Source organism: Macrobrachium nipponense, chromosome 15 (genome assembly GCF_015104395.2).
Source record: "Macrobrachium nipponense isolate FS-2020 chromosome 15, ASM1510439v2, whole genome shotgun sequence".
Lineage (NCBI taxonomy): Eukaryota > Metazoa > Arthropoda > Malacostraca > Decapoda > Palaemonidae > Macrobrachium > Macrobrachium nipponense.
The window spans coordinates 73,851,083-73,866,878 of NC_087208.1; the positions used below are offsets into that span (position 1 = coordinate 73,851,083).

A 15,796-nucleotide genomic window follows, 5' to 3' on the forward strand; every position below is an offset into this window, starting at 1 on the left:
TTTTCTTTCTTTTATTTTATTTTATTATACCATGTATTTTGTTGTGGCTAGGTTAGTTAGGCGTCTGGCTTAGCCTAGGTCCTGGCTCTTGAGCTATGTTACCGCTCATCAGTTCGTTTTGCTTCCTATACATCTCTCTGATCAGTCGGTTTTTGGCCCAGTAGGTCTCCATGCTACCGCTTTCAGTTCAGTTGCTTCCCGATAGCATCTCTCTGATCAGTTGGTTGGTCCCTAGGCTTAGTTATCTTATTTTAGTCTTACCGCCTCGTGGTCACTACGCGATCACGAGACAGCCAGACGCCTGCCCAGTCCCCCTTCCCCTTCCCCCTCCTCCCGCTCTTCCATAGAGTCGGGGGAGGGTGGGTCGGTCTGCCCACGCGCTCGCTCCACATACCCGAGCATGCCTCCCTCTCTCCCCCCAGGCGGAGGGGCCAGGGAGACGGGACAGACCCTGACTGGACGTGACCTCTCCGGCTTCTCGGTCCGGCCCGGTGGTGATGTGGTGGGGGGTACTGGCCTTTCCCCCCATCCGTTGCTTCCTTGTCGCTCCGGTTCGCTCGAGCCTGTATGTCTCCTCGCTCTTCCCGACCTTGCTAGGACTCCTTTCCTGATCGGAGTCCTGGCATCCAGCGGGAAGATGTTATAGTCCCCACCTAGGTAGAGTGGACCGGAACATACAGTGGGTGGGGTCCCTGCTAACCTTACCGCATTGCTGAGTTACTAAACTCCGCCACGCACTGGACTTGGTCCGGTTCGTTTGTGTTTTAGGTTTAAGCGTTATTAGATTAACTATAAGTTTATCTTAAGTACCTTAAACCTTTTCCCCCCCTCCCTTACATGTCTTACCGGATATCTCCGGGATTATAGCCTATTCAGGCGAGGCAGGGGGGGGTTATGCCCAAATTTTTTCCGAGCTCCGGCATGCAACGGAGTTCTTCTGTCCTTTAGCCTGTAAGTGTTATTCTTTAAGATACTCATGTATCTTCCCACTTACAGGCCACCAACTGTGAGCATCCGGGATGCGCCGCCACACTTCAGGACCCATGTGGACACGAAGTTTGCCGGTCCCATGCTCCATGCGCGACGCTGCACGGGGACATCCAGGTCTGGTACCATGAAACGTGTACCATATGTTACGATCTGGTGAGCCAGCTTTTAGAAGGGGTGAGTATCCCATCTCCGGTAGCTGCTCCGCTTCCGTTTTAGTGCTTAAGTTTTCATCATCCACTTTAACTTAAGGCATCTAAGTTTAAGTTATAATTTAAGTTTAGTTTTAAGTGATTCTTAAATCTAATCTACGCCCTCTCTTCCAGGCGCCGGCAGTGAAGGATACCGCACTGGCAACCCTGCGGGCCTGGGTCGGCGGTTTTGGGAAGAACGCCGCCAAGGGTATGCCCTACATCTTGGAGAAGCGGTTGGCGCTGTTAATCTTCCCCGGAGGCAAGGCGACGGATACGTCGACCCAGTAGAGGCGGCCCCTACTATCGCCTTCATCCAACAACAGCTGGCTGCCTCATTAACTGATCAAGACCAGGATATCTCCACGGACGTCGCGACTCTAGATATTAATGTGGAACCTATGGTAGGTGTAGACGACCTGTTGGTCGAGGTAAGTAGGGTGGACACCCAAGGGTCACCCTTGGGTGTAACTGTTTCTTCTACTCCTGCAACCTCTCCATCCTTCCAAGGCTTTACAGGTGATGAATTATATACTCCTCCTGACGCTTCGGTTAGACCTAAGGTCAAGGGTCAAGCAGTGAAATCCTTGACTAAGGCGTCGTCGTCGTCTAAGAAGTCGGCTTCGGCGTCATCCTCCTCACGTAAGTCTCCGGCTGCGAATCCCGGAGCAGACAGGTCTAAAGCTTCTAGCTCCGGCTCTAAGTCCTCGAGGAGTAAATCCTCCAGAGAGAGATCTCGCACCCCGGCAGAGTCACCAGTTCCGCTACCCTTGGTTCCGATTCAGAGCCACCCCTCCACCTCCTCCGCAGCAGCTCCGGCCTTGGACTCCAATGCTGGCCTGTTGCAACAGGTGGGCGACCTGGTTGGGTCCCTAAAGAGTAGCATGGAACAAATGATCTCTCGTCTGTCGGATAGGATTACTTCCCAAGACTCCATTATAGCAGGACTGAGAGAAGCCCCTCTAGCCTCTCCTCCACTTTCCAATACGAGTGGAACTCAGCTTCCTCCGTATGACTCGCTACTCCGTTCTCGATGAACAATCCATGGAGAGTAGCGCATACGCCCCCTTCCAAGACGGTCTCATTTCCATACCGGAATTCGGAACTCGAAGGATAGAGGACTTCGAGTTCTTCCCGGAAGACCTCCAGCCTCCGTTCATAGGCTACGCAAGGCTTACAGCTTCAGCCATGGTACGGGATGATAGGGTACCAAAGGAGACAGTCCTCTATTCACGAGACCAGGCTCAGAGAGAATGGCTCAGATGTTTAGAGGACATGGATTGTTCTAATACCAGGATACAACCTTTCAAGAGTCCCTTTACCATTTTCACAATGGATGAGAGTACCCCGCTCCCGTTCCTGACAAAGATCGCGAGGTCTACCATCCCAGCGGCCCAGAAGGGGGAACCCATGCCTCAATTGAAGGAAGCAGATCCCACATCTCCGTTGCTCCCCTCAGCCGGAGAATTGTGGGAGGACTTGCCAAACACCTTCTCAGCTGGCAAACTCAAACCGGACTGTGCTATGGAGCAGTTTGGTGAAAAGCTACCCAGGCTCCCAGATGGCCTTATTCAGGCTGAATTTGACGCGAAATCGCGATTAGCCAGATCTATTAACTCTATGGCTATGTCCGAGGTAGCAACCATAGCTTATGGCTCAGAACCACTTTTTAAGCTCATGACCAAAGCCCTGACTCAAACGGTACAGTCGGATATGTTTGAGTTTGCCACTGCTAGAACGAATTGTAGGAAGCATGTCCTACAAGAGGCAACCATTCGACATGGAGCCGAATAGGTTACTCTCGTCTAACATCTGGGGTGGAGCAGATCTCTTCCCAGAAGCTATGGTGAAGGAAGTCCAGTCAGAGGCTACGAGGCTGAACCAGAGCCTTAAGGACCGTTGGGGCCTTACGGCTAAGAGGAGACAAGACCTAACACCTAAAGGTAAGGGACAAAGGAAAACTAGGCGTTTCCATCCTTACCAGAAAAAGCAGCCACGCTTTCCTCAGCAAGTTCCAGCGGTGCCCTTAGTGCAAACAGCCCAACCTTCCACCTCTAAGGCTCAATCACAGCCAATTTATGTGATATCCCCTCAGCCTCAGCCCTCCACCTCTTACGCCATCTCTCCAGCTTACAATCAAGCCTTCGAGAGTCAAGCTTCACAGAAGTATGACCGCTCGGGTAAGGGAGGCAGAGGTAAGCGTTCCTTTCGTGGGAGAGGATCGGGAGGCCCCTTTAACAGGGAAAGCACTTCAGAGGAGGCCGAGGCGGTTTACCATAACCAATGAAGAACTTCAGGTAGGAGGGAGGCTGTTTCACTTTCGCCACCGGTGGAACTTCAGCGAATGGGCTCAGAGCATAGTGTCAAAAGGCCTGGGTTGGAGCTGGTTGACGAACCCACCTCCATCCAGACCTTTCCGTCAACTTCCTTCCAAAGTATTGACAGAGTACGCAGAGGACCTCCTTCAGAAAGGAGCTATAGCGAGAGTCAAGAGATTAAAATTTCAAGGTCGCTTGTTCAGCGTGCCAAAGAAAGGCTCACAAAAAAGAAGGGTAATCTTAGACTTGTCCCGCTTAAACTTAGCCATCCGCTGCGACAAGTTCAAGATGCTCACGATCTCACAGGTGCGGACCTTACTTCCCCGTGGGGCCGTCACCACCTCTATCGATCTTACAGACGCCTACTATCATATCCCTATTGCAAGACACTTCCGTCCGTATCTGGGTTTCAAGATAGGAGACCAGGCATTCTCCTTCAAGGTAGTTCCCTTCGGACTCAACGTGGCACCCAGGGTGTTCACGAAACTAGCGGAAGCGGTAGTGCAACAACTCAGATCACAAGGGATTATGGTAGTAGCGTATCTCGACGATTGGTTGATCTGGGCTTCAACAGTCGAGGAATGCAACAGAGCTACACTGAAAGTGATTCAGTTCCTGGAATATCTAGGCTTCAAGATAAACAGGACCAAGTCAAGACTCACTCCAGAGTCAGACTTTCAGTGGCTGGGCATTCAATGGAATCTATCCTCCCATACTCTGTCGATTCCATCAACCAAAAGGAAAGAAATAGCGAAGTCAGTCAAGCAATTTCTAAGTCACAAACTGGCGTCAAGGAGAGCTCAGGAGAGGATCCTGGGTTCTCTCCAGTTTGCATCAGTGACGAACGTCTTAATGAAAGCCAAACTGAAAGACCTAACCAAAATCTGGCGCTCACGAGCAAATGTCAGGGCCAGGGACAAACTATCCTCAGTCCCTCTGATTCTAAAGAATCGTCTTCGGCCGTGGGCGAAAGTCAAGAATTTGTCAGTGTCAGTACCCCTTCAGTTCCCTCCACCAGGGATTACCATCCACACAGACGCGTCCTTAAGCGGTTGGGGAGGGTATCACAGGTCCAAAAGGTTCAAGGAACTTGGTCACCTCAGTTCAGTCAGTTCCATATAAACGTACTGGAGGCAATGGCAGTGTTCTTGACTCTAAAAAGGTTGCGCCCACCAAAGTGCTCCCACATAAAGCTAGTTCTGGACAGCGCAGTGGTAGTACATTGTATAAACAGAGGAGGCTCCAAGTCACGTCATCTAAATCATGTGATGGTAGCCATCTTCTCCCTGGCAGACAAGTTCAGTTGGCATCTCTCCTCCACTCACATAGCTGGAGTGAGAAACGTCATAGCAGACGCGTTATCCCGATCAGTGCCCCTAGAGTCGGAATGGTCACTGGACAACAGTTCGTTCCAATGGATCCTTCAAAGAGTCCCAGGGCTACAGGTGGATCTCTTCGCATCTCAAGCGAATCACAAACTTCCCTGTTATGTAGCCCCCAACCTGGACCCTCTGGCCTATGCCACGGACGCCCTGGCTCTAGACTGGAACAACTGGAAGAAGATTTATGTCTTTCCCCCAGTGAATCTTCTTATGAAAGTTTTAAACAAACTCAGGACGTTCAAGGGTCAAGTGGCTCTAGTAGCCCCAGACTGGCCGAAGAGCAATTGGTATCCCTAATTCTGGAGCTGGGGGGCCTTGTCGTCCTCTTCGGATCCCCAATCCCAAGCTCTCCCAGTCAGTACAAACGAAGACTGTGTTCGCTTCCTCAGGGATTCTCAAAACCCTAACTTATGGATTTCATGAAGTTTGCGGCAAAAAGAGATGCGAATATTGACCCTCAGAATATTCTCTTCTTGGAATCCGATAAAAGGGATTCAACTTTGAGACAGTACGATGCTGCTGTCAAAAAGTTAGCATCTTCCTGAGAGAATCTGATATTAGAATCATGACAGTTAATTCAGCTATATCCTTTTTCAGATCCTTATTTGAAAAAGGTTTAGCAGCTAGCACGATTACGACAAACAAGTCAGCCTTGAAAAAGATATTTCAATTTGGGTTCAACATAGACTTGACGGATTCCTATTTCTCGTCTATTCCTAAGGCATGTGCTAGACTTAGACCTTCTGTAAGGCCTACGTCAGTTTCATGGTTCTTAAACGATGTTCTAAAACTGGCTTCAGAAACCGACAATGACACATGCTCGTTTATAATGCTCTTAAGGAAAACCCTGTTTTTATTAAGCTTAGCTTCAGGAGCAAGAATTTCAGAACTGTCGGCTTTATCCAGAGATTCGGATCATATTCATTCCTTCCCACAGGGGAAGTACTACTTTCTCGGAACGTAGCTTTTTAGCAAAGAATGAAGATCCTTTGATGAGGTGGGAACCTTGGAAGATACTACCCCTTCCACAAGATGTATCTCTTTGCCCAGTTACAACCTTACGAGCCTTTCTGTCCAGGACCTCCTCATCCTCATCGGGTCCCCTCTTTAAGAGGGAAAAGGTGGTACTTTATCCATTAAAGGCATCAGGCAGCAAATCCTGTACTTTATTAAGCAAGCCAATCCTGACTCTTTCCCGAAAGCACATGATGTAGGGCAGTAGCCACCTCAATTAATTATTTCCAACACATGAACTTCGATGAGTTGGAAAAGTATACCGGATGGAAATCGCCGACAGTGTTCAAACGCCATTACCTTAAGTCCTTGGAAGCTCTGAAATTTTCAGCAGTAGCAGCGGGAAACATAGTTTCCCCTGATTCTAGTTAATTTGTAGTAGAAGATTCAGTCCTCCTTTCTACCTGCTTCACCCAACAGTTCGTCTATTCCTACCGTGTTCATTACATTCACCTGGTGTCTTAGCTGCTTTTATGATGATGTAGTGGGTGCCCCTTAGTTTTTGCTAGGGACACTCACAGATGATTATGGATTTTGATCTCATGGATGTTACCCCTTATTTTTATGCTAGGTGATACATCTCATTTATAATGGTTACGGGTTTTGTATATTAAGTCATATGCATTCCTTATATATTATCATTGTTGTCTAATTGGTTCATTTGACTACTCTAACTTCTAATTGCTCATTTATTTTTATTTTGATACATGCCTTTACACAGATACCATTTTGTTACATGTAAGCCATTTACCTCTGTACATATGTAAATTACCTTATGATAAGAAACATGTTTAGAATTAAGGGTAATTTAAGCATATTTCTATTTTGTATCACTGTGTATTTGTATCTTTTTAGCAATTATATTCTTTTTTATATTTACTTTATTTTTTATTTGAGACCTATTCTGATTTATTTTATTACTTTTGTTTACAATCTTGTGCTATTTCTCTGGTACGATTTCGCGCAGCGACACGAGCTGAGCCCAGAAAAGGGATTTTGACGTAAGGAAAAATCTATTTCTGGGCGATTGGCTCGTGTCGCCAGCGAAATCACACTACCCATCCCTTCGCCCAAGATTGTCTGCTAACTTCAGGATGGCCACCAGAGGCGCAGCAGTCGGCAGCATGGGATGGAGTAGTAGTAGTACGAGCTGCTCACTCTGTGGGTCTGGCTCTCCTCATGGAGGGTTTTTGTTGTGGGAGATTTCTATTGGTATTTGGCTCGTGGTAGTGGTCTCACTCGCCTAGTGTTCATACCGACACCCTCTTGGAGGGTGAGCGAGTCAGTTATACTGACCTTTTTCTTTATTTTATTTATTCTCTGGTATGTGTTAGTACATTTACCCTAGAAATAATAGATTAAAGGATATTTCGCTGGCGACACGAGCCAATCGCCCAGAATAGATTTTTCCTTACGTCAAAATCCTTTAATGCTACGAGAATCACTAAGATGACAGTACTGATTACAAAAAAGGAAAAATCATAGCAAGACATTTATTACCTATAACCATGATGTCTTTACCAAGTTTTCCAAGTGGCAGATTCAATCATATTGTTTACAAATTATAAAGGTTACATCAATTACTCCCTTAACATCTTTATCATAAGACCACATTACAACAGAACACCTCTTACCTTTTGTACATGATCGACCATCATCAATTCCATTCTTTTCAGCTATCTTTAGTTCTATCTGTCTCTCATAGTAGTCTGCTACTGTCATCTCACCCGCATAAACTGCTCTCTGCATGTTTGTTAGAGACTGCTGTGAGAAATTTCCTTCGTTGTCCATCCCATACTGAGCCTGTAAATAGATTTCCTAAAGTCCAATGAAATACAATGAGATTTTTATGACTACTACAGTATATAGTACATGCATATGAAAAAACATTTCTATAAGATCATCACATCACTTTTAGTACTACTAACATTCTGCTCCTTAGCATACCCTCAGTAGTGAGAACTCTTGCTGTTCTCTCATTTTTTGAACTTCTTTTTCTTGCTTTTCTAAATCTGTTACCAATCTCCTCTCCCATCCACCCTCTTCTGGAGTAACTGGAGAGAGAGGAATGAGAAATCACATTAATAAATTTTTTTTTTTTTTAAGAAACAACTGCAGAATAGTATATGTAGTCTATTATCTTTACCTTCAAGCAAACAGCAACAATACTATCTGAAAGCTTCTTCTTATAAAACAAACAAAGATTAGTGCATGGATCACCACTATATTTCCATATGTAAGGTTATGGATTTTCTATTGCAACAAAAACTTTTTCTCCTGAGGTAAATTCAAAATAGATATAAACTTTCCCAGAGCATGCACATGAGTGCTTGGATATTATAAAAGTCAGAAACAAAGGATTGGATCAATTTAAGAGATACTGGAAGTAGTGGAAAACCCAGGAAGTTTAAGCATCATCTAACCAGTTTTGTGAGATGCAGATAATCACTTAGAAATAGTTTTATTTTCTCATTCTCCCTTCCTACTTTTTATGAAGCAACTGGAATAGCCGGTCTTTTTCACCTGACGTATTTGATCCCAGTAAACCTATGGTCACCTTCATTTTAATTATACTACTCTCAGAAAATTTACAAAGCAATCAAACACTCTCAACATAATATCACAATTTCTTAAAAATAAGACATTTCTCATAAGGCAATCCAAGTAGGAATATATCAGGAAGCTACACACTCTTCTTGTCCTACTATTATAAACCTTGGACATTATGTAATGTTTTATCATTTAAGAAGCAACTTTACGACAAGTGTACATAGACGTTTATGATGACCTCTTCCTTTCTGACTTTAACATGACCGAGCCCAATAGCCTCAAATACTTTTTATTCATCTAATTTGAAGATTAAGACATTCTGAGAAGAGAGAACATGCTGCAATGAAAATCATACCTGAATGTTCCAGGTAATATAAAAAAACAATAAATCATACCAATGGATGACTTTCTTGAAAAATGGCTGTCTATGTGTGCTGCAAGGTCATTATAACAGTTGAAACCTGTTCTGCTACATACAGGACATGTGCCAATATCGTTTTCTTCATTTTCCACTGGTGTGACTGCGTTAGACTGGAATGCAGGTAGAGTTCTCAACTACGTAATAAATGAGGAGAGAAATCTATTGAAAGAATTATTCGAGATATTTTAACACAGTGAGTCATAATTCTTCAAAAGAGCCAGACCCTAAAAAAAGGAAAGTTTAACAGTTACTTACATGGTCTTCCAACTACTGTACTTGTTTGAGTCAATCAGCTAAGATAAAATTTATCAGTTACTTACATGGCCTTCCAATTACAGTACTTGTTTGAGTCAATCAACTAATATAAAAACAACTAAGATAAAGCCTAATCCATAACCTGCAAGATTCATTAGCAATATACTGTACTTTACTTTCAAGAGAAAGATTTCCACATGGGCAAAAAAGTATTCAGTCAAACCAACCCAATACAGTAGTACAATACAAAATAACATAAAGAATACAGCGCAAAATTAAAGATTTTATTTATTAGCTATACTAAACATTTCATGACTAAAGACATCTTTAGCATAGAAAAATTTGTTACTGCACGAACACAAAACTTTACTAAGCTTGATGAGCAGCATTTCAGTGTGGCTTTTATTTTTACATGTCTGCTTTCATTCTTAGATCTCATTTTATAGTTCGGGATATTTTAGAAATATCACAAGTTTTTAGAGTAATTTGTATTTTTCCTAACTATACAAACCTGAGGTCCTTTACATTAGGAATTACTTTCAGTGAAGCTGGAAATGGCTGTTAAACTTTTGAACAAGGTGGCAAGGCAGCTAACTACTGTCCAGTAGGTGGGAGTCCTGCCTGCCTGGATGTAAACATTCCAATTTGCCTTTCGGCCCAGGTATCAGATTGAGGGGTGGCATGAGGTGGGCATGAAATGTAATGTAAACGACCTCAGGTCTGTGTCGTTAGGAAAAATACCAATTATTTCAAACATTTTTTATTTGTTCCTACATGACATACAAACCCTCAGTCCTTGACATTAGGATGACTCACTTGTCAGAGAGAGGAATCTGAATGAGTTTCTGCTGAACTGACTAGAGTTTGCCACACCTAGGTTTCTCTTCCTGGTCGATAGAGCGAGGAAGAGTACCATGCCTCTGACAAACTGATTGGAGTATTGGAACTGCATGATCAATTGTCAGACTTCAGGACCTTTTTGAATGATTGAGGGAATTGTAATCTCATACGAAAATACGCTAGGTTGAATCTAAAAGTTGGTGACAGTAAGGCAAATATGAGTACTTTAGGGTTTGTCTTACTGTCAGGGTCTCCTTCCTTCCCTTACTAGAGGAAGGAGCGGGTCTGCTTCCATAAATCTAATGACAGAAAAACAGATCAGAAGCACGATGTGTAAACTTACCTGCATCGGCAGCGAGTTGAAGCATGTGTCGGCTCAAATCCCACTCTCTGCTCAAAGGAAGAGAAAGCTACTCAACTTGTTGAGCAGCCACCACAGGTCCCAAGGTAAAAGTGCCCAAGGACTTGTGGGTAATGTGCCAAAGACAGAAAGGCATAAAGGTCATCTGTTAAGACCACACTCCCAGTTTCAGCACCTGAGGAACCGACAGATTCTTCCAGAATGCATCGGTTGGAACAAGGCTCTTGACTTTGTAAGCTCTCAGGTGGAAGGTACCCGTGTCATCTTCGCCAGCACCAGAGTAAGCCCTCCTGATTGTCTCATGAAGTCAGAAAGAAATCGTGTTCTTGGACACTTCTTTCTTGGACAAGCCAGTACTAACAAAGAGTTCTCAACACACAGACTGGAGATGTCGAGTTTAGATAGCACCGCAGCACTCTAACAGGACAAAGTAGCATCTCATCAGGATCATTATCAACAAAGTCCTTTAAGGAGGGGATCATGAAGGACTCGAACCTGGCATCAGAGACTGATGGGTTCTGAGTTTTTGCTACAAAATCTGGGATATAGTTGGGCATAACTGATCCCCATCCCCTTGAGTGTTTAACACTGAAGGAAAGTCCATGAAGTTTGCCTACTCTCTTTGCTGATGCCAGGGCAAGCAGGAAGACGGTCTTGAGGGTTCGATCCCTGTCTATGCTCTCATAAAGGCTTGTACGGTGCACAAGTCAGGCTCCTCAAAACAAGAATCACATCCCACGCAGGGGGTCTGAGGTCCCTGAAAGGATAAGACCTTTCGAAGCTTTTCATCGGTAGCGAAATCTCCGATGGAGAAATGTCTACAACTTTCAGGCGCAAGATGGCCATGTGTGGCCCAATAGCCATTCACAGCTGAAATGGAGAGAAGCTTCTCTTGGCAAAGGAAAATGAGGGAGTCCATGACCTGATGAATACGTAGTGGCTCTGACCAGAGAGGGGCCCCATCTACAACACAAATCACAGAAGATGGCCCATTTTCCCTGGTATACCAATGCTCTGAGATATCCGGCCATCTCTGTTGCTGTGTGGAGAGAAAAGCCTCATCCTCAAGAGATGCTGGATAGTCTCCAGCTGTGAAGAAAAAATAAACTGCACTGCCTGATGGTACTGCTTGACATGTGGTTGGCACAGAAGGTTGGGCCAGGGAGGCATCTCTCTCAGTGCCTCAGACAGCAGAGCTAGCAGGTCGCGATACCAAATGGCAGCAGGGAGCCTCCAGAATCATCCAGAGATTTGGGGTGATCAACACCCTGCTGACCACCTTGCGAATCAGATGAAACAGAGGGAAGATGTAAACATCGAGGTTGTCCCATGGGTGTTGGAATGCGTTCTCTGCAGTGACCCATGGGTCTAGCACAATGGAGCAGAAGATTTGAAGCTTTCTGTTTTTTGGGTGGCGAACAGATCGATGGCCAGAAGGCCCCACAGATCGAACAACCTCTCTGTGATGTCTGAGTAAAGAAACCACTCTGTCCCTATCACCTGATTCTGGCAGCTGAGCTTGTCTGCCACTACAGTAATACCTCGATCTTATACAATTCAAGTTGCACGAATTCAGACACTTGAACTATTCACTGAAACCTAACTAATTGTCACATGCAATTTTTTCAGTCATGCAACATTTGTGAATCCTAGAGAAACCCTGCAAAAGCGATTATGTTTAATTTGTTTTCAAGCTTTTATGTGTAAATTAAATAATATCATTCAATAATAAAATTGTTGTCTCTCTCTTTTTCTCTTACTGAGATGAGAGAATTTTAATGGTATGTTTATTTATTTTGTACAATAAATAAATGATTTACCTAATATGTAATATGTAAGTACTAATTTTCAATTTTTAAAATTTAATTAATAATAATAATAATAATAATAATAATAATAATAATATAATAAACAGGAGAATGACAGACAGAACAGAGGACTGGCACAACAAACCAATGCACAGACAATACATGAGACAGACTAAAGAACTAGCCAGCGATGACACATGGCAATGGCTACAGAGGGGAGAGCTAAAGAAGGAAACTGAAGGAATGATAACAGCGGCACAAGATCAGGCCCTAAGAACCAGATATGTTCAAAGAACAATAGACGGAAATAACATCTCTCCCATATGTAGGAAGTACAATACGAAAAATGAAACCATAAACCACATAGCAAGCGAATGCCCGGCACTTGCACAGAACCAGTACAAAAAGAGGCATGATTCAGTGGCAAAAGCCCTCCACTGGAGCCTGTACAAGAAACATCAGCTACCTTGCAGTAATAAGTAGTACGAGCACCAACCTGAGGAAGTGATAAAAAATGATCAGGCAAAGATCCTCTGGGACTATGGTATCAGAACGGATAGGGTGATACATGCAAATAGACCAGACGTGACGTTGATTGACAAAGTCAAGAAGAAAGTATCACTCATTGATGTCGCAATACCATGGGACACCAGAGTTGAAGAGAAAGAGAGGGAAAAAAATGGATAAGTATCAAGATCTGAAAATAGAAATAAGAAGGATATGGGATATGCCAGTGGAAATCGTACCCATAATCATAGGAGCACTAGGCACGATCCCAAGATCCCTGAAAAGGAATCTAGAAAAACTAGACGCTGAAGTAGCTCCAGGACTCATGCAGAAGAGTGTGATCCTAGAAACAGCGCACATAGTAAGAAAAGTGATGGACTCCTAAGGAAGAAGGATGCAACCCGGAACCCCACACTATAAATACCACCCAGTGATGGACTCATAAGGAAAAGAAGGAGCAACCCGGAACCCACAAATAAATACCACCCAGTCGAATTGGAGGACTGTGATAGAGCAAAAATAAAAAAAATAAAATAATAATAATAACAATAATAATAATAATACGCTAGAAACAGACCTTCTTTCAAACATGTTTTATTGAATATAATGCAGAATTTACAGAATTTATTTTATGCAGAATTCTCTCAATTCTTCTAATCACTTGCTTCTGTGGCACACTGATATTTCAAAGCAGCTGTCCAATGCTCATCATGCTTTCAGTCATCAACAGAATTTCAGGCTGGTGTTATCAAAGATGGCAGGTCAGAGACAGACTAAGAGTCAGCAACAGGTATTCAGGTGTCTTGAAGGTCGGGAACAGGCCGTAGTTGTCAGGGGTCAATCCATATTTCTTGTGTTTCTTTCAGGTTTCTAAAGGACGTCTACATGTTGTGGCCACCTCACTTTGGCCATCATCAGGACAGGATTGCTGTGTGCAATGAGCTACTTCGGTGTGATTCATGACATTTATTGCAATTAGGTGGTTTGAGGAGTTTCGTACCTTATTTATCATTGTGGCGTCACGTGTGATGTCATCAGGGAGACAGCTTCTGATTGGTTGTCCTCTCCATGGGCGGAGCCTCATTCTCATCGGCAATGGTGGAGGTCTTCTTGAAGGGCATGCTTCTAGGTCGTCCTCAGGGTGAGAACCTGTGCTTTGATTACCCTCAAGATTTTGAGGGATGTCTTCAGGGTGAAAGCTAATGCTTCTATCACTATCAGGGTTCCTTTGGTGTCATGGTTGTGGAGGGCAGTTGTCTGCTGCTCTCCTGACAGCGGTGGGGAGGAAAGTCTCCTGTGTGACATTTATACTAGGCTTCTCCCTCTCCATGTACAGTGCTTCTAGGATTAAGAAAGGAAAAGATCCCTACGGGAAAAGCAAGATCAACGACAGTCAAACAAAGAGCTCAAGATAACACGTCTGCATTGGATGACGGTTGAAAGCAAAACTGAAATGTTTACATTTGGGCAGGCAGGTATTCCTGCCTACCGGACAGTAGTTACTGCCTAACTAACTTGTTCAAGAGTTCAACAACTGTTTTTCCAGCTTCGTTGATGGTAATTCCTAATGTAAAGGACCGATGGTTTGTATATTGTGTAAGAACAAACTAAATGAATTAGCTTAATGGTATGGTTAAGCTACTTAGTAATAATAATTTGCATAATGTATATAGGACAGGAAATCATCTCCTAAAATTTTTAAAGAATAAAATTTCCTACTCTGATTTGGAAGGACATAAGTATCTTTAACACTATATAAACTTGCTACTAAAATTCTAAAGAGCAAGATATCAAAACAGTTTCTCCTACGATTGTAACGAAAAAGATTGCTTCAGAAAGGATATACCTTACCTTTGATGGGCTAAGTATGTCTTTATGTTCAATATTAACATGTAACTCAAGGTCTGGACTGGATTCAAACTGCTTCATGCAAAGGGGGCAAGTAAAAATGACTTCTTCTTGAGGTGTCTCAGCAGGAAAAGAAGGTGAGGTCAGGTCAAAGTGGGCTCGATTCACATGTTCTTCTAACTTTTGGGGTGACTTTTCTTTCATACCACACAGAGGACACTGTGTCACTTGAGAATCAATCAGGGGACTGCGAAGAAGCCCAGGACTTGCCAGTCGATGACGTCTATCCCACTGGTTAAGATTAAGAGAGAGCTGTGACCGAGACGGTGATCCCTGATTGCTGGAGTTTCCCTTTGCAGGAGACTGGAGGTTTGCATTGTAATTGTCATTGTCGTCATCTTCGTCAACAGTGATCACGGGCACATGATTGTCTAAATGTTTATTGTCTATAATAGATTTACCAAATGGACTATCAAGTATTATATGGTCTCCAAAACCATTTGTAACCATTAACGTTTCTTCTTCTAAGGATTCATCCTGAGGACTTAAATAATCTAAATGTGCAGAATTGACATGATAAACCATCTCTTCAGGACTGATATCACCTAAGTCACAAAATGGACATGATGTTGTCCCTTCAATGTGCACTAAAAGCATATGTGACCTTAAGTCATCATCTGTAAGGCCCTCTTGCCCACACACTTCACAGGAGTAAAGAACTTCTGGCATCTTGGAAGCCATGGTAGCCCTTTCCTGTTTTGAAAACTAACCTGTAAGAATACAAAAATGATATAGAAAAATCATCTAAACAAAGGCTCCAACTCAGAAACTGAAAAATTCATTGCTAAGCCTTATCATTAATTCTGCTTCTAGAACAAAACTTGATTCAATATGAATGAAAAAATAGTAAACATTGTAGAAGGAACAAAATATCACTCACCAATTCTATGATTACAGCACAGACTGTACAAAGCAACGGTCAATGACTCCAGACAAGGCGGCACCAATCCAAAGTCTGACGCCTTTCTGTAGTACACCTAAACACCCAGTACAATGCGTCCATCACACTTCTACTGATACACCTGACATGCAATGCCCTTATTCATTCAAGTACTCAGAGCACCTTGCTTTGTTTTCTCTTTAAAAGCATAGGTCACATTTTGGTAACAGGAAGCTTTTCAGTCATACTAAATCCATAACAACTTATAATACGCACAATACACTCACATATTTTGACTTTTTTTTCAGGGTTAGTAAACTATATACATACATAGTAATAACAGGAACCCTGACACAAAAGATTATGCTAAATTA

At 43.3% G+C, this 15,796-nt stretch overlaps 1 protein-coding gene across 3 annotated transcripts in view; it reads right to left on the minus strand.

Moving 5' to 3' along the window:
* The window catches only part of LOC135195056 (zinc finger-containing ubiquitin peptidase 1-like), a 181,756-nt gene extending 166,504 nt beyond the window's left edge, over positions 1-15,252 (minus strand). Inside the window, exons 1-4 of one of the 3 annotated variants that reach the window (XM_064221404.1) lie at positions 14,486-15,252; positions 8,838-8,973; positions 7,840-7,946; positions 7,527-7,695 (exon numbers count right to left, since the gene is read on the minus strand). In XM_064221404.1, coding sequence (XP_064077474.1) covers positions 7,527-7,695; positions 7,840-7,946; positions 8,838-8,973; positions 14,486-15,223 — 1,150 coding nt within the window. In that variant the 5' untranslated portion in view covers positions 15,224-15,252. Of the gene's footprint in view, positions 1-7,526; positions 7,696-7,839; positions 7,947-8,837; positions 8,998-14,485 lie in introns of all 3 variants that reach the window. The other 2 variants (XM_064221403.1, XM_064221401.1) reach the window with 2 other exon arrangements.
* Between the last annotated feature and the right edge of the window lie 544 nt (positions 15,253-15,796).